The sequence below is a fragment of the Ziziphus jujuba genome, chromosome 12, assembly GCF_031755915.1.
Source record: "Ziziphus jujuba cultivar Dongzao chromosome 12, ASM3175591v1".
Taxonomy (NCBI): Eukaryota; Viridiplantae; Streptophyta; class Magnoliopsida; order Rosales; family Rhamnaceae; genus Ziziphus; species Ziziphus jujuba.
The window spans coordinates 23734606-23753881 of record NC_083390.1 but is presented as its reverse complement, the minus strand read 5'-3'; the positions used below and the strand labels follow the sequence as shown (position 1 = coordinate 23753881).

The 19276-nt window shown below is 37.7% G+C and overlaps 2 protein-coding genes across 5 annotated transcripts; both read left to right on the top strand.

Annotated features, from left to right (window-relative positions):
* Positions 1-274: 274 nt before the first annotated feature.
* On the top strand, positions 275-8579 carry LOC132800115 (putative disease resistance RPP13-like protein 1). Of its 4 annotated transcripts, none has more exons than XM_060813097.1 (8): positions 276-629; positions 2913-6573; positions 7335-7403; positions 7490-7535; positions 7689-7792; positions 7951-7984; positions 8081-8132; positions 8255-8579. In XM_060813097.1, the coding sequence occupies exon 2, from the start codon at positions 2973-2975 to the stop codon at positions 6525-6527; it is 3555 nt and encodes a 1184-aa protein (XP_060669080.1). In that variant the 5' UTR covers positions 276-629; positions 2913-2972; the 3' UTR covers positions 6528-6573; positions 7335-7403; positions 7490-7535; positions 7689-7792; positions 7951-7984; positions 8081-8132; positions 8255-8579. The 4 variants fall into 4 exon arrangements, with proteins under 4 accessions (XP_060669079.1, XP_060669080.1, XP_060669081.1 ...); XM_060813098.1 differs by having other exon boundaries at positions 7893-7984; XM_060813096.1 differs by lacking the exons at positions 7335-7403; positions 7490-7535; positions 8081-8132 and adding an exon at positions 1684-1859 and having other exon boundaries at positions 275-629; positions 2918-6514; positions 6558-6573.
* LOC132800170 (putative disease resistance RPP13-like protein 1) lies at positions 7943-10652 on the top strand. The gene is made up of 4 exons (XM_060813191.1): positions 7943-7984; positions 8255-8368; positions 9736-9882; positions 9966-10652. The coding sequence occupies exons 1-4, from the start codon at positions 7943-7945 to the stop codon at positions 10650-10652; spliced, it is 990 nt and encodes a 329-aa protein (XP_060669174.1).
* The last annotated feature ends 8624 nt before the right edge of the window (positions 10653-19276 follow it).

Here is a 19276-nt window from a genome sequence, read left to right as displayed (position 1 = left end):
ATTCTCAATAATTATGTCAAAGCTTTTGTTTAAATTTAGAAGAGAGTTTTAGTATTTTATTGAAAAAAAAGAAGAGGATTTTAATTTAAGTATAATTATTTGATAAAATAAAAAATAAATATGATATGATATTATATTGATTAATTAAAATTCTTTAAGGCATTCAAATTTATCTATCCTAATTATAAAAAAATCAAAATTTTAAACTTACTATTCCATCTCTAAAAGCAAATTTTTAACTAGCTAAAATTATAAAATACTTAGAATTAATTATGAACCTCCAAAGCAATCACAAACTAAGTTGGGTCCTACCATGAATTATTGTTTTCTATCTTCTCAGCATCTTCCTTTTTGCTTCCGAAGACTGCGAAGACTTCTTTTTTCTTTTTTTGAGCTTGCAAAGTTATTTGCTTCAATCTAATTGCAGCTTACAAAAAATCTGTTTTTGCAAATTAATCATTTTGCTCGAATACTCTCTGTTGGCAGTTGTGATATCTGAGAGCTTCCCTTCAATCTCAACAAAGAGGTCGATGCCCTGATTATCTTTTGGAAGTTGGTTTGGTTCGTTTTTGCACGGAAAGAACAACGACAGCGATCAAAGTGTCGGCATAACAACTCGAGCTCATAAGGTAATTTCCTTTTTATTTTTAATGAATTCAGGTTTCGTGGATAGACTTGTGGGATTATTTTCAATGCACTTGTATCGAATGAGTCGTTTTTGAATTTACTGATTCAAAAAACACAAAATAATAATAATAATAATAAATAATATTAGTTTTGAATTTTAAAATTACACTGAAGTATTTTTTAGTAGTCCACAACAAGACCTATTCTAGTTGGAAGCTAAGCTAAGCATTTGTATAATTTTTCAAAAAATGTTTTTTTTGGGGAAAACTTCAATGATGCATACACGGCATGTATATATGGATGATGATTGGTAATAACTAACAAATCCTTACCAACTAAATCTTTTACTCAGTAAGACCTGTTAGTAATTGAAGAATTGACTAATTAAGATGTGTTGTAGTTTATGTATTAGACTTATAAGCAATATAATAAAAATCAAGAATATGGCAAAATTAATTATAATTCTGTTGCATAATTTGGTTGAAAATATTTATCAATATTATCTGAATCCATGATTGAATTAAGTATAAATTAAATAAATGTTGATTGAATCAATTGTAAGTTTTAATCAATGCTAAATTGAACAAATCTATTGGCTAATTGCTTTCTGCGAAAGAATAGAAACTTTCCATCAGAAAGTTATTGGATATGCATTAAAAAAAATAAAGCAACAAAAAGAAAATAACGATAAAGGATTATTAGTTTTTAATTTTTGTTTAAAAGAGAATTATGGAAAAACATAAAATAATATTATTATAATGAGAAGAAAATGCAGAGCCTCTCTTTTTCTCATCAAAATTGTTTACGATTTCTATTGCAGTTTTATTATTTTCTTTCTTTATTTTAGTGAAATTAATATTCCAAAATAGAATCTGGTATTATAAGTTATTATGGAAAACATTTTCTTGGTAAGATTTCTTTTTCTTTTCTTTTTTTTTTTTTTGTTTTAGGACACTTTTTTCTTTTTAAGACTGAAAAATAATATCATCACTTTTTCCCTTTTTTTTTTTTTTTTTTTTTGGGGGGGGGTGTAAATCATGCAATCCGTCAACGAAGGACCCAAATTTTCAATTGGGTGGAAAGTTCGGCATGCAGAGACTCACATAGAACCTACCCAATAGGCCACCTTAGAAATGTACTTGGGCTTCAAACACTTTGAATTGAGCGTTTGAAAAGTTCCAGATACACCACAAGACCAGCCCGATATACAGTCGAAAGTTCTAGATACACCAGTAAACCAGCCTTATACACTCCCTTTTGTATTAAAATCCGAAAATGCCCTCTTCTTCTATCCCTCAATTTTTTGGATTTTATTGTTTTTAGATCTTCATTGTTTCTTATTTACTTGACTAAACTCTTGTTATGTTTACAAATCTCGTTCCTAATTGCTGAAATTGCAGTAGTACAGTTTTTAATCTCATTGAATAGCTCATTGAACTTTTATATGTAATCAAAAAATTTTAAATCTTTCTTTCTATTCATCTTAATGTTAATGTTCTTGCATTCTATGTAGTAGAAGACAGTGCAGCTCCTTCATATTAAGTATTTCAATATGTATGTGGATTGGAAATTAAAGCACAGTTGAAATTAATTGAAAAATAATTCCTCATATACATTCATCTGATGGACTTATCAGTTGTCCTCCGATGCATTGTACAAGTAAAATGAATTTCGAAATGTAGACATGAATATAGAGATGAGAAATGTTAAAACTAAACGCTCGGGTTTCCAGACGACTTTATACTCAAACTCTTACTCAATATATTAGTTTTCTATTATTTCTAATTTAGATTTTCCTATCCTGTTTCAAATTATTTATTTATCCAACATTTTTTAGCAAAATTAAAAAATAAAATAAAAAAAATAAAACTGAGTTAGTAAAAAATCTCCATATCCATGTAAGTAAACCTAACAATACAATAAAAAACATGTGACAATTAAGATATCTTATACAAATTAATTTGCACTTAAGCAATTGAAGTACTTGGACTGGTAATGAGAAAAACTCTCTCTCCAAGTTTGAAGATTCAACAATGTTTACCGAATGCCATTTACCATCTGACATTTTGTTAGCTAGTTCCTATTGTGTAATCTTTCATTTTTAGCGGTGCAATATTGAATTTTCAACTAAATTTTTGTCAAATTGTTACTGAGTAGTAAAGAATAGTCGAAAGCCTAAGTTGGGTCCTACCATCAATTATATTGCTTTCTCTTCTGTCTTTCTCAGCTTTTATCTTTATGCTTTTGAAGAGTTTGCAAAGACTTACTACTCTCTCTGTTCGCAGTTCAGATTTCTGAACCTTCCCGTCATCTCTATTTCAACTTTGTTTTTTGAAAGACCAACTATGGCTCTTGAACTGGTTGCTGGCGCTTTCCTCTCTGCTTCACTTGAGCTTTTGTTTTCCAAAATGGATTCTCGGGAGGTCGTTGATTTCATTCGTGGAAAGAAGATTCGTGGAAAGAAGATCGAAGAAGGGCTCAGGAAGTTGAAGACCATGTTATTGACAGCTAACCAAGTACTGAACGATGCTGAGAGGAAACAAATCACTGATGGAGCTGTGAGGGAGTGGCTTCAGGAGCTCAAAGATGCAATCTACAATGCAGAGGACTTGGTTTCTGAGATCAACAATGAAGCTTTGCGATCCAAGCTGGAAGCTAATCAATCTAGAAGACGGAAAATGCTGTTCAAGGTACGCCACTTCCTACCATCTAGATTCGATGTTAAGAAAGTAGAAGAGAGGATAGCGAATATCATTAGCACCCTGCAATTTATTCTGGAACAAAAGGATGGCCTTCGTTTGATTGAAGGTGTCGAAACCAGACCTTTTCGAAGGATATCTGAAGCTACTTTGGTTAAAGAATCTGATATTTATGGGAGGGATGCTGATAAGGAAGCCATCATGAAGTTGCTGTTATCTGATCATCAAATAGGTGGTGATAAAATTTGTGTAATTCCCATCGTTGGCATGGGTGGGATTGGTAAGACCACCCTTGCTCAGCTTGTTTACAAGGATATTGACAACAAAGTCATGGAGAAACCTTTTGATGGCAAAGCATGGATCACAGTTTCTGATGAATCTGATGTGTTTACCTTGACAAAAATGATTTATCAGGCTGTTACTGGATCAGATAACTGCAGTACCACAGAAACATTTCAACTTCAACATAAACTGGAGCAGTTTTTGGATGGAAAAAAAATTCTCCTTGTCCTTGATGATATATGGAATGTGAACTATCAAACTTGGTGTGCATTAAAGATTCCATTTGATTCTGCTGCAAATGGAAGTAAAATCATCATGACAACACGCAATGAAAACATTGCATCAAAGATTGGTAATGTCCCAAAGCATGAACTGCAAACGATATCGGATGAAGATTCTTGGCAGTTATTTTCAAAACATGCTTTCAGTAGTGTAGAGCCAACAGCATATCCGGATCTTCTGGAAGTAATTGGTAGAAAAATCATAAAAAAATGCAAAGGTCTACCTTTAGCAGTAAAGTCATTAGGTGGTCTTTTGCATTCGGAACTAGATCCCAAGGCTTGGGAAAACATACTAGAGAGTGATATATGGGAGTTACCTCAACAAGAGAATAATATTCTTCCAGCTTTATGGTTGAGTTATTACTATCTGCCTCCATGTTTAAAACGATGTTTTGCTTATTGCTCAATATTTCCTAAAGATTATACAATTGAAAAGGGAAAATTAATTAGACTATGGATGGCAGAAGATCTTTTGCAACCCCAAAGAAACAAGCCACTAGAAGAAGTTGGAAATGAATATGTTAAAGATCTAGTATCGAGGTCATTCTTTCATGTTTCCTCATTTGGTGGACTTACCATGCATGATCTTCTGAATGATCTTGCTCAATTTGTATCAGGAGAATCTTGTTTGACGTTGGATGACAACTACTCAGGGGACCTTATGACAAAAAAGACTCGTCATTTATCACTTTTGATGTATCATTCCTGTGCTATCAAGAAATTAAGAGCTGGTTGTGAAAATAAGGTTTTGCGCACTTTGATACTATTAGATGCTGTGTTATTCAAAGAACCAGTCGAAAAATTTTTTCCACAATTGCAATCAATGCAATACCTAAGAGTGCTTTCTATACCTAGAAATCTACATACATGTAATCCTCTTAGTACAAAACTGTTTGGTTCAATTGGTAGTTTAACGCTTTTACGGTATTTGGATTTGTCCGGTTCTGATATTACAAAAGTACCTGATATAATTTGTTCATTGTACAGTCTGCAGACATTAATAATGCAATTTTGTCGTGAACTTACTCGGTTGCCAGATACAATTGACAATTTGAAGTATCTAAGGTACTTAGACTTATCTTGTAGTGCAATTAAAAGGATACCTGACACGGTATGTAATTTGCACGACTTGCGTACTTTAAAGTTGAATGGTTGTAGACAGCTTACTCTTTTACCATCCAATATCACAATGCTAAGCAATTTGCAACATCTCGACATTGTTGGGACAAGTTTAAGAGGGATGGCACCACAACTCTCAAACTTGAAAAGTCTGGAAAGTTTAGGACAGTTTGTTGTAGGCAAAAACATCGAATCCAATATTAAAGAGCTAGGTAAGTTTCAAAATCTGGGTGGTAAATTGTGCATTACAAATCTTGAGAATGTAGTAAATGTTGAAGATGTTTCGGAGGCCAATTTGAAGGATAAGAAGCTTATTCGTCAACTGATCTTGGAGTGGAAGGGTGATAGTACTGAAGATTCACATGAAGCATGGAAGGTACTTGAGAGACTTCAACCTCACACGGCTAATCTAGAATATTTGGAAATCAGAAAATATAAAGGTAGAAGCTTCCCAGGTTGGATAGGACATCCTTCATTCTCTTGTATAACTTCTGTGACGCTATCTAATTGTAAAAATTGTTGTTGGTTGCCACCTCTGGGACAGTTACCTTCCTTGGAATGGTTGTGGATTACAGGATTTGATATGGTGGAGAGAATAGGCAATGAATTTTTTTATGATGGTTTTTCTTCAGTTGACAGTAAACCATTCAAGTCGTTATGTAGTTTAAGTTTTTCGAATATGCCACGATGGAAGGAGTGGTTATTGATGGGATGTAGCAAAGAGAGTTGTGGTGGAGTTTTTTTAAATCTCAAGGATCTCTGGTTTTCAGATTGTCCAGAGCTAAATGGTGCTTGCATACCAGATTATCTTCCATCCTTGACAAGACTTTCAATTTTTCGAAGTAGTGACGACCTGGTGGGTTCATTATCAAGGTGTGAATGTCCATCGCTTGACGAGTTGAGTTTAGAAAATTGTCTAACAATGAAGTCGTTTCCTCAAGGGAGATTGCCTTCCCACATTAAAAGTATTCGGATATATGAATGCAGTGAATTGGTGTCATTGTCGGAAGAAGGTTGGCCATGCCATTTAAACTCACTTCATATCAGCTGCTGTGAAAAGGTTTTGGGGGGCAATCTGCGGAGGCTCGTTTCTCTTACTTGTCTGTGGCTATTATTTCTGCCAAACCTCAAATCCCTAGATGGGATGGGTTTTGGACACCTCGTCTCCCTTCGAGAATTGTACATTTCTTCATGCGATCACCTGCAATGCCTGGTAGAAGAAGATGAAGGGCTGCCCACCTCTCTCACTTCTATCAAGCTCAGTAATCTTCCAAACCTCAAATCGCTAAATGCCAACGCCTTTCGAAACCTTACCTCCCTTCAAAATTTGAGGATTACTCAGTGCGAAAAGCTCCTGTGCTTGCCAGAAGAAAGGCTGCCACAATCTTTTTCTGTGTTGGATATCAGAGACTGTAATTTACTAATTCCACGGTGCCAGAAAGAGACAGGGGAAGATTGGCCCAAGATTGCTCATGTCCCTCGCATAATATATAAACTTGAAGATTTAGAAGACATATGATGACGTGTTCTACACACGATTGTCCATCTTCTCTAAAAATTTTCGGGTAATTTTTTTTTTTTTTTTTAAATACTCTTCTATTATGCTCTTTTTACTTTTTCCCAGTTGAACTCAATATAATCACCATTCGTTCTAAAAATTCTCTGTAAAATTAAATTTGTTTTATAAATGCCGTCTGACTCATCCAAAAGTGTTTGTTAGTATATATTCTCAATTAGATTACTCAGTTTTTCAAAATTTTTGCTTCAGATCGTTTAAATTTATTGTGATCATCATCATCCGACATCTCTCCCCTGCTTATCCTACATTATATAATTTTATTTTCCAGTTCAAAATATTTGAACTCTCACTGCCACTGTAAAGTGTTTCTGATAAAAACCACTGAATAATCTTCTCTCCTCTTTTCCTTCAAATAAAAGAAGTTGTACTTGATGTAATGTTAACTTGCTGACCGTTTCTTCACTCTCTGCCTCAAGCCCAGCAATAATATATCCACTATTATCGCCCAGCATTTGATTTATTTTTGTTGTCTTGATATGTTACAACTTATGAACTCTTTTCCTCACTGTTTTAATTAAGATTTCATTTCCAACTTCTCTTAATTGTAGTTACAATTTTGGGAGCAAACATTTTGTTTTCCTAGATCTTCTTGACCATTGCAGTGTAGTCTACATGTGACTACTTTATCTGCTATCATAAATCTCTTTGATTGTTTCATAGTGCTTTTGAGATTCGAACTCTTACCCATGAAACTGTTGAACTTTCATTTCTTGTAATCCAACAATTAAATAGTCTTCTTGCTGTCAGCATCCCCTGCGAAACTGTTTTACTTCAGATGTAAAAGTTTCCAAAGATGGACTTTCTTAACTCATTCAGGTATTAAAAACCATGTATTACACATTGTTTGAAAAATATGTGTTTTGTACCAGTTTCAATCTAAGACAATGGCTTATTTTATGCAGGAATTTACATGATGTATGGCCAAATTGTAATTTCTTTAGAGCTATTGTAAGATCTGCTTAGCTGTTAACTGTGTCAGTTTACATATTTTCATATTCTTCTCTTTTAACTCCTTAATTCTTTATCTTTAATCTTGAAGTATATAGAAAAACTATTAAATTTTCATTGCCTCTCATTACTTTAATGAACTGATCTTCACAGGGTTACCAATCTCAGTCCCCTCGGGATTTCAATAATACCAAGCTTTTACTTTAGCTTGAGGGCAGATCTCAACTTACAACATCTTTTGACCATTCAGTCTTCAGGTAACAATTCTATACTGCTATAACATTTCTACAATGCACTTTTGCCCCTTTGAATTCTTACCAGAGAAATGCTGGGGTTTTGAGCTCCATATACTGCCAGCAATTTGTTTATTGCAGTCAGCTTCCCCTGCATAACCGATTTTACTTTCAATGTTTAGGCTCTCAGAAGATGGACTTTCTTATCTTATTCAGGTAAGAAAAACCATGTATTATACATCAATAAAACATAATGTGATTTATACCAGTTTCAATCTAAGACGGTGAATTTTTTTTTTTTTTTTTCTGCAGAAATTTAATTTAGTGTGTTTAAAGAATATGACAACATTTTATTTGCCTAGTGGTAATTTCTGTGCAGCTATTTTTAAGATCTACTTTTCCTTGATCTTTGTTAGAGTATGGATATATATGTAAATGTGATAGTCCTGGTCCTTGATTCTCATTACTTTGATGAACTGTTGACAGGGTTGCAATTGTCAGACCCCTCTGACTGATCTCAACAAGGCAAAGCTTCTATTTAGTTATGGGGGAGATCTCCAACTTACAAATTGCGCAACTTTCTTGGTTGCTGATGCTGCAGTAGTACTATTACATTCTCTAATCTTATTCAATAGCTAACGGAATTTAAACATGCATTTTCAACGTACAGCAAATGTTCCTTTTATTTCCTTACTAATGTTGATGTTCTTGCTTTCCATGCAGTAAAAGATTGTGTAATTGCCTTACGTTTAAGAATGTAATTCAGCACCTTATAAGCGAAAAGTTTACGTCTAACTTACATATATATATATATATATATAGATATATTCAAAAATCTCCAATCTAATAGCATGGAATTATGGCTTGGGGAAAAAAAAAAAAAAATATATATATATATATATATATCATCAAACACACTTGGCATATTCAACTACAAACTTCAGGACGGTATGCGTTCAAAGTGAAAGAAAGGACCCAATTCCAATTGGAAGGAAAATTTGGCATGCTCTTGGGCTTCCAAAATAGGCCTTCGGAATGGGCTCTTGAGGTTCTAGATACACCTTCAAACCAGCCTTATACACACCCTTTTAACATTTCTGGGCTTGATCTCCTAACTATTCAGTGCCTACTCAAACCAGTAGATCCGGTCCATCGTAGTCAACTTCCCCTGCATAACCAATTTTATTCTAGATGTTTGAGTTTCTAAAAACAGAGTTTCTTGATTTATTCATTTAACAAAAACCATGTATTACATATTATTGAAAATATATGTATTTAGTTTCAATAAAACAGAAAAAAAAAAAATTGTGGGAATTTACATGATGTTTAAAGCATATGACAGCATTGACCTTCATTCATTCCCCAATTTACATTCTGAAAATCGGTTAAGGGAACCATTGCTCTTTCATTTTTCTTTTTTAATTTTTTTTTTTTTTTTGAAAAAGAACAACCATTACAATTCACATATTAGAAGTGTCCCATTTTAATATTATTGCGAAGTAACCATATGATTCCATTGCAACCCACTGATTGGAACGACCAACCAAAATTCAAACCAAACCCATTAATTCTTAATGCTTAAAGTCTCACCAAACAGAAAAACAATAGTCAAAAGCTCTAGACTCTAGAGTATAATTATAGAAAAGTATCCATTCCAATGTGCACAGAACACCGTTTACAGTAAGTGTATTTTATTTTTTTATTTTTTTATTTTGGTTTTTTCTGTTAGATAGTTTCCATTGACCCAGAGCCCTTCCCTTTTACTAGTGCATTGCAAGTGGAGCTAAATTATTGTCATATATGTGATGAATGCTAAGGAGGTGGACAGCAAAATCCACCACTCTCTCTTGGCAGTTGTGATTTCTGAGAGCTTTCCATCATCTCAATCTCAAGGCGCTGGAACTGGTTGCTGGAGCATTCCATCATCTCAATCTTGAGAATTCATCGACTTTATTGATGGAAAGAAGATTGATGAAGTGCTCAGGAAGTTGAAGGTCATATTATTGACAGCTAACAGAGTGCTGAATGATGCTGAGAGTAAACAAATCACTGACAAAGATGTGAGGCAGTGGCTTCAGGAGCTCAGAGACGAAATCTACAATGAAGAGGACATGGTTTATGTGATCAACAATGAAGCTCTGCGATGCAAGATGGAAGGTGAATCTCCAAGACGGCCAAAATTTTGTCCTTTAAGAAGGTACGCAACTCTCAGCCATCTAGAGTCAATGTTAAGAAAGTAGAAGAAAGGATAGAGAAGGTCCTTAGCACGCTGCAGTTTCGTCTTCTGGATCAAAAGGATGGTCTTCGTTTGGTCGAAGGTGTTGAAACCAGACCTTTCCAAAGGATATCTGAAGCTACTTTGGTTAAAGAATCTGATATTTATGGGAGGGTTGGTGATAAGGAAGCCATCATGAAGTTGCTGTTATCTAATGACGAACACTGTGACAATAAAGTATGTGTAATTCCCATTGTCGACATGGGTGGGATCTGCAAGACTACCCTTGCTCAGCTTGTTTACAGGAACATTGATTACAAGGTTATGGAGAGACCTTTCAATGTCAAAGCATGGATCAGAGTTTCTGATGAACATGATGAATTCACCTTAACAAAGATTATTTATGAGGCAATCACTCAATCAGTAAGCTGTGGTATCAAGGAAACATTTCAACTTCAAAATAGATTGGAGCAGTTTTTAAAAGGCAAAAAATTTCTAGTTGTTCTTGATGATGTGTGGAAGGTGAATAATCAAATATGGTGTGCGTTAATGGTTCCATTTGAATCTGCCGCACATGGATGTAAGATCATCATGACAGCACGCAATAAAAACATTGTTTCAAAGATTGATAATGTCCAAAAGCATGACTTGCAAATATTTTCAGAGTGAGCTTCTCTTCTCTATTCCTTAAAATAAAAAGCTTCTCTTCTCTATTCCTTCAAAACCACGGTTAAATTTATGTAATATACAGTAAAACCCATTTATATGCTGTGCATTTCGTCCCTCTGGCACCAAGAATAAGAAAATGCAGTGAATGACTTATTATACTGTTGGTATGGTATAACTCTTTTCCTCACTATTTTTATTGATTTGTTACGAGATTTGATTTCCGACCTCTCTGGATTACAGTTACAACTTTTGAAGAAAGGTTTTACTAAGCATTTTTTTTACCATGTCAGGTAACAATTGTTTCGGCTATACTACTCTTTGATTGTTTCTAAGTTCGTTGGTATGGACCTTTCCAATTTTTGTTTATTCCGTCTGTACAATATATATATATATATTTTTTTTTTTCGGAGTTTTTTCGGTTGTAATTTTTAAGGATTTTAATCATTCTATTTTGCTCACTTTTGTACCAATCTTTATTAATAAAAGCTTGCCTCTCTTTGTCCGTGGTTTTTTCCATCAAGATTTTCTACATAAATCTGTGTGTTTTATTTTATTCTTCTATTGCTATTATTTTATTTTATTTTTTGTAACACTTCCATTTAACAAAAACCACATAATGAAAAGATAAGTGTTTTTTTTTTTTTTCAATCTAAGACAACGGATTTTTCTGCAGGAACTAACTTACATGATGTATAAAGAATTTTAACAGCATTGCACTGCCAATTGTAATTCTCCGCAGCTATTTGTAAGATCTGCTTCTCTGTTCGTTGAACCAATTTTTCTTTTTTCTTTTTTTAATTTTTTTTAATCAAATCTCCGATATGAAATTAGTAATTTTCTTCATCTTCATTAATTTGATATGTGAAGTTATACTCCGTTGTGGTGCCTCTTTTCTTTTCTCAACTTACAAAATTTTGTTATGATTTAATAACGGCAATTTTTTCGGTTTTCCACCTACTCTTGACAATTTCATTCTTTCAGATAACAATCTTTCCTGCAATACTACTTTTAACATTGCTTCAAAATGCTTGTGGGATTTGAATTCATGAAATGCAGGGGTTTTTGAGCTCCCTACTTTGTACTGCTATTCGACCTGTGGCCCTGATCTATTGCAATGAGCATCCCCTGCGTAACCGGTTCTACTTACAATGTTTTAAGTTCCGAAAAGATGGAGTTCTTAATTCCTGATGCTCCAAAATGTCCTTGGCGAAGTCCACAGTGCCAGTGAGTGAAAGATGAACGTTGGCCCAAGATTGTTCACACCCCTTGTGTAAGAGTCGTACACTCCTCCGCATTTTGATTGTAAATACCAAGCCAAGTTCATCCAGGGTCATTAGTCAAGCCCATGGTCACTTGCTTGGATTTCTAGCTTTTGTTATTCGAAATAGTGCCATTATGATTCCTCGCATATTTTGATATGTATTCTTGTCGGAATGAAAATGGCCCGATAAGCTCTTTGGAGGGGGGTGGCTAGTCGGCGAGTTGTTGGGCTAGACCACTAGCATAGGTGAGAACTTTTAATAGCGTGCTTGTAAACCTCTCTGCTGTTCTCTCCATCGAGACCGAATAAAACGAACGCATTTCCAATTCATCGTATTGTTGCCTTGTTTACTGACCCATTTTCTAACGATTGTGTGATTACATGCTTTCTTTTATTGCTTGCTCGGTGCATGCACAATACTAATATCGTGTGGGTTATTTGCTTGCGAGGGACATTAACGGTTGGCTTACTACCCGCGAGGGGCGAGTAAGCACCGCACGGCCCCGTTGTACGCTTAGAGCGGTGGGATCGTGACAGTTGGTATCAGAGCAAGGTTGGGAGTCACTCGCACAGGATGCCGAAGCTGACAAACGAAATGCGGTTCGATAACATCGACCAGCAGCTCGGGGAGCTTGCTGGCGTTGTAAATGCACATATCAGAGGCCACAACTGGCAGGAGGCCTTCGAAAAGATGGAGACGCTCGATGACATAGCCAGTCGAGTGGAATCAAACCACGTGGGGCAATACCAGCCCTTCGAGCTCCACTGCGGGCGAGCGAGATGGAGCAATGGAAGAGGCCATAGAGAGATTGATGTCTACGGTCAACGAACTGACGGAAGACTTTCGAGCCACCGTGGAAGCCCTAAAGATTGAAATGGGGCAAATAAACACCAAGCTCGCCATCACCATGCGAGCGGTAGAAAATCGACCTGCTGTCCCAATGGGCGGGGACTATGGACGAATGAAAGTGCCTGAGCCCTGAGCGTATGGAGGGGCACGAGATGCGAAGGAGCTCGAAAACTTCTTGTTTGATATGGAACAATATTTTCGAGCAATAAAACTGGATTCGGAGGAAACGAAGGTGACAATGGCTACTATGTACCTAACCAATAATGCGAAACTGTGGTGGCGATCTAAATACGAAGATATCAAGAACAACAGATGCATCATTGACACATGGGACCAGCTACAGAAGGAACTCAAGAACCAATTCCTTCCCGAGAATGTGGACTACATTGCCCGACGACATTTGAGAGAATTGAGACAAACGGGTAATGTAAGGGACTACGTGAAAGCTTTCTCGGCCCTCATGCTCGATATACGTGACATGTCTGAGAAGGATAAGCTCTTCCACTTCCTGGAAGGGCTGAAACCTTGGGCTAGGACAGAACTTCAACGACAGAGAGTACAAGACCTAGCCTCAGCACTAGGGGCAGCGGAGCGCCTAATGGACTACTCAATAGAGAGCCCCATCAATAGAAGGCCCCAACCGTCTCCTTTGAATGCTAATACCAGTAGACCCTTCAGGCCTGCCAATCTCCCAAGACCTGGGGGAAGCGACAATAGGAAACCTCCGAACACGAGAGAGCCTCCACCGCGGAACCCCAATGCATTCGGATTTAGACCCCGACCTCTGACATGTTTCCTATGTAATGGTCCCCACAGAGTGGGCGAATGCCCCCATAAGACCGCTCTTAGTGCTCTACAAGCATTTATTCGCTCCCAAGAGCACGAGGGAGGGCGAGAGGAGGTAGTAGAAGAAGGAGAAGATGGCGCACAAGTGGGAGCGCTGAGATTCTTGAATGCCCTTAATGGACAGGTCGTTCAAGCCAGGAAGACCAATGAGAAAGGTCTTATGTTCGTGGATGCGGCGATAAATGGAAAGGCCGCAAAGAGTGTGATGGTGGACACAGGTGCCACCCACAACGTTTGTTCAGAGATTGAAGCTCGAAGGCTTGGCCTACGCTTACAAAAGGATGCGGGGCAAATGAAAGCAGTAAATTCCAAAGCCTTACCTACGGTGGGCCTGGCGAAACAAGTGCCTCTCAAGTTGGGAACTTGAGAGGACCGGGTGGATTTGATTGTAGTACCAATGGATGACTTTGATGTAATCTTGGGAATGGACTTTCTAGTGAAGAAGAAGGCAATCCCTATTCCCGCCGCTAACAGCCTGTTGATGATGGGGGAACAAACAGGAGTAGTTCCCGTACAGAGGAAGCAATTGAACAACCCCAAACTTCTATCAGCCCTCCAATTTAAGAAGGGAGTAAGACGTAAAGAACCCTCTTACATAGCATTAGTGGTAGCGAGGGAGGGTGAAGATGATGAAACTACCCCTCCTATGGTGCTGGATGCCTTAAAATCATTCAATGATGTGATGCCGGATAACCTACCAAGGAACCTACCTCCTCGACGAGATATTGACCACAACATCGAATTGATACCAGGAGCAAAACCTCCAGCAAAGGCACCTTATCGGATGGCCCCTCCTGAGCTGGCAGAGCTACGGAAGCAACTCGGGGAACTTTTGGAAGCAGGGTTCCTAAGACCCTCGAAGGTATCTTACGGCGCTCCCGTATTATTCCAAAAGAAGAAAGATGGAACTTTGCGCTTGTGCGTAGATTATCGAGCCCTGAACAAGGTCACGGTGCGAAACAAGTACCCGATCCCTTTAATAGCTGACTTGTTCGACCAGCTAAGCGGAGCCAAATTTTTCACTAAATTGGATTTGAGATCGGGATACTACCAAGTGAGAATCGCTGAAGGAGACGAAGAGAAAACCACGTGCGTCACACGATACGGAGCCTTCGAATTCCTGGTGATGCCTTTTGGGTTGACGAATGCACCGGCAACATTTTGCACCCTCATGAACCAGGTATTTCGAGACTTCCTTGACAAATTTGTGGTGGTGTATCTTGACGACATTGTAATCTTCAGCCCTACCTTGGAAGAACATGTCGAACACATTCGAATGGTACTCCAGAGACTCCGAGAAAATCAATTATTTGTGAAGAAGGAAAAATGTGCTTTTGGCAGAAGACAAATCAAGTTTCTGGGACACATCATCGAGGAGGGGAAGATCCGTATGGACATGGAGAAGGTAAAAGCCATCCAAGAGTGGAAAACTCCCGCTAATGTGAAAGAACTTAGATCATTTCTAGGATTGGCAAATTACTACCGCCGCTTCGTAAAAGGATACTCGAAGAAAGCAACTCCCCTAACGGAATTGCTAAAGAAGGAGGTGCCTTGGGAGTGGAGCAAGGAATGCGAGGGTGCATTCCAGGATCTAAAGGAAGCTATGATGAAAGACCCAGTGTTGGCCCTGCCGGACATCGCTAGACCCTTCGAAGTCCAAACCGATGCATCTGACTTCGCTTTAGGTGGAGTCCTACTCCAAGATGGTCATCCTGTCGCCTACGAAAGCAGGAAGTTATCAGCGGCAGAAAGAAACTATACGGCTCAAGAAAAGGAGATGCTTGCCGTGATTCATTGCTTAAGAACCTGGAGGCACTACTTATTGGGGTCAAGCTTTGTAGTAAAGACTGATAACTCAGCCGTAAGTCACTTCCTTACACAACCAAAACTAACCCCAAAACAAGCTCGTTGGCAGGAATTCATTGCGGAGTTTGACCTTCAATTTGAGCACAAAGCGGGGACCAAGAACCAGGCGGCGGATGCCCTAAGTCGCAAGACGGAGCTTGCGGCACTAAGGGTGGTGGCTAACATGGCTGCGAGTACTATCGCGAATTCAATACGAGAGCTGATAAAGCAGCATTTAGGGAGAGATCAATGTGCCTAGAATATCCTCAAACTGTTCAAGGAGGGAAAAACTCGTCAATTTTGGGAGGAAGACGACTTACTGTGGACAAAAGGAAACAGGTTATTTGTCCCGAAGGCTGGAGACCTAAGAAAGATGTTAATGAGAGAATGCCACGACACTTTGTGGGCTGGACATCCGGGGTGGCAAAGGACGTATGCCTTAATCAAACAGGGTTATTATTGGCCACAGATGTGTGACGATATTATGGACTACATCCGAACCTATCTTGTGTGCCAACAAGACAAAGTTGAGAGGCAGACGGAAAGATTCAATGGCATGTTGGAGGAGTACCTACAACACTTTGTGAGTGCCAACCAGAAGAATTGGGCGCAACTACTTGATGTAGCTCAATTCTGCTTCAACGCACAGAAGGGATCTCCCACAAGTAAGTGCCCCTTTGAAATAGTTAACGGCCAGAAGCCCTTACTTCCACACACAGTCGATGAATACCAAGGAAAGAACCCAAGGGCTTTCAATTTCACCAAAGAGTGGAAGAACAACATGGAAATAGCCAGGGCCTACTTGGAGAAGGCAGCAAATCGGATGAAGAAATGGGCAGACAAAGACCGGCGACCCCTAGAGTTCAATGCAGGGGATATGGTGATGGTGAAGCTAACTCGAGAGCAATTTTGCTGGCTAAGGGACAGAGACCCCAGGTTGATGAGAAAATATGAGGGACCAATGCCGATCATTGCCAAAGTAGGGAGGGCATCGTATAAGGTGGTTACCCCAGGATGGATGAGAGTGCACCCGGTATTCCACGTCAGCAACCTCAAGCCATACTACGCCGACAAGGAGGATCCAGCGCGCAACACTCCAGCAAGAGCCGAAGTCAAGACCAAGCTGCCGAAGACAATCAAGGAAGTGGAGGAGATCCTTGCAGAAAGAACCAGAAGCGTGCATCGTCAGCCAGTACGAGAATACCTCATCAAGTGGAAGGGACTAGGAGAAGAAGAAACCAGCTGGGAGAAGGAAAGCAACTTGGCGGCCTACAAGCAGCAGATCGAGGAGTTCCAAGCAGCGGAGTCGTCGAGGGCGTCGATAGAATGAGTGGGGGAGGATGTAAGAGTCGTACACTCCTCCGCATTTTGATTGTAAATACCAAGACAAGTTCATCCAGGGTCATTAGTCAAGCCCATGGTCACTTGCTTGGATTTCTAGCTTTTGTTATTCGAAATAGTGCCATTATGATTCCTCGCATATTTTGATATGTATTCTTGTCGGAATGAAAATGGCCCGATAAGCTCTTTGGAGGGGGGTGGCTAGTCGGCGAGTTGTTGGGCTAGACCACTAGCATAGGTGAGAACTTTTAATAGCGTGCTTGTAAACCTCTCTGCTGTTCTCTCCATCGAGACCGAATAAAACGAACGCATTTCCAATTCATCGTATTGTTGCCTTGTTTACTGACCCCTTTTCTAACGATTGTGTGATTACATGCTTTCTTTTATTGCTTGCTCGGTGCATGCACAATACTAATATCGTGTGGGTTATTTGCTTGCGAGGGACATTAACGGTTGGCTTACTACCCGCGAGGGGCGAGTAAGCACCGCACGGCCCCGTTGTACGCTTAGAGTGGTGGGACCGTGACACCTTGCATACAAATAGATGATGAAGATGATGCCTATTCTACAAACATATCCATCTTCATTATAATTTTTCAGGGATTTCTTTTCATAATAGAAAAACCACTCACTATGCTTTCTTCTCTTCCCTTGTCCTATAATAGAAGTGGTTATGCTTGATCTAAAATTCAATATCTATTTAATTTTCTGTTCATTTCTTCCTGTGGCACAGCCCAGGGGCCCAACATTGAATCTCTTATTATGCTGTTGATTTCCTTTTTGTTTTCTACCTTCAGGAGACAATTTTTTCTGCTATACTACTATTTTACGTTGTTTCAATATGCAAAGGCTCTCTTTTTTTCATGAAAATTGATTACGATTTCTTTTACAGTTCTGTTTATTTTTATTATTTTTCTTTCTTTATTTTAGTGAAATTAAAATTCCAAAATATAATCTGTCATTATAAGTCATGATGGAAAACAAACAACCTTATTTTATTTAATTTTATTTTTAATAAATTGCGGAGTGGCCTGCTTGAATCTAAAAACCAATGGTCTTTGTCAATTAGCTATGCCAACGGGACATGGAAAACAAAAGCATCAAAGGCATACTTTCCTTGTTAAAGCGAAAAACAGAAAATTATTACTTAATGAAATTAATTATAATTATATTATGGGAGAATTACAATGAAAGACTACATCAATGGAAACTAGCAAACAAACAGTCAGATAGTAAATTGCATTCGGTACACATTGTTAAATCTTCAAACTTGGAGAAATCATTTTTCTCATTACTAGTCCAAGTACTTCAATTGCTTAAGTGCAAATTAATTTGAATAAAGTATATTAATTGTCACATATTTGGATTTTTTTTGTATTGTTAAGTTTGCTTGCATGGATATGAAGATTTTTTACCAACTCATTTTATTTTGTTTTATTTTGCTAAAAAATGTTGGATAAATAAATAATTTGAAACAGGATAGGAAAAAACTGAATTAGAAATAATAGAAAACTAATATATTGATGAAAGTGTTTGAGTATAAAGTGGTATAGAAATCCAAGCTTTAACCTTTTTCATCTCTATATTTATGTCTATATTTTCAAATCAATTTTTACTTTTACAACACATAGGAGGACAACTTGCATAAGTCGATCATACCAATGAATATGAGCAATTATTTGTTATGATTTTAATTAATTTCAATCATGCTTTAATTTCCTATCCACATTGAAATACTAAAACTACACTGTCCTTTACTACATGGAATGCAAAAACATTAGTATTAAGATGGACTGAAAGAAAGTTTCAAACTTGTTGATTACATATATAAGTTCAACTAGCTTTTCAATAAGATTAAAATACGACTGTAATTTCAGCAATCAGGAATGAGAAGTGTAAGCCTATCAAGAGTTAAGTAGAGTAAATAAGAAACAGTGAAGATCTAAAAACAATAAAATCCAAAAGATTGAAGGATAAAAGAAGAGGGCATTTTCGGATTTTAATATAAAAGGAAGTGTATAAGGCTGGTTAACGGTTGTATCTAGAACTTTTCAGCATTTCAATCCATAGGGTGTATGTAAGGCTGGCTTTGGGGTGTATCTAGAACTTTCCAAAGCTTCAATGAGTAGTAAAGAATAAGTAAAAGCCAATTAGTTAAGTTGGGTCCTACCATCAATTATATTGTTTTCTATTCTGTCTTTCTCAGCTTTCACCTTTTTGCTTTTGAAGAGTCAACGAAGACTTGCTATACTCTCTCTAATAAAAACGCCGTTCTGATTTCTGAGCCTTCCTTTCATCTCAATTTCAAATCTGTTTTTCGAAAGACCAACTACGGCTCTCGAACTGGTTCCTGGAGCTTTCCTCTCTGCTTCACTTGAGCTTTTGTTTTCCAAAATGGATTCTCGGGAGGTCGTTGATTTCATTCGTTGAAAGAAGATCCGTCGAAAAAAGATCGAAGAATGGCCCAGGAAGTTGTAGACC

Coding starts and splice junctions, on each gene's coding strand:
- LOC132800115 (XM_060813096.1), top strand. CDS start 2,973: ATGGCTCTTGAACTGGTTGCTGGCGCTTTCCTCTCTGCTTCACTTGAG.
- LOC132800170 (XM_060813191.1), top strand. CDS start 7,943: ATGTTTAGGCTCTCAGAAGATGGACTTTCTTATCTTATTCAG. Junction 7,985..8,254: donor GACTTTCTTATCTTATTCAG/GTAAGAAAAACC, acceptor AACTGTTGACAG/GGTTGCAATTGTCAGACCCC. Junction 8,369..9,735: donor TCTTGGTTGCTGATGCTGCA/GTAGTACTATTA, acceptor GATGGAAAGAAG/ATTGATGAAGTGCTCAGGAA.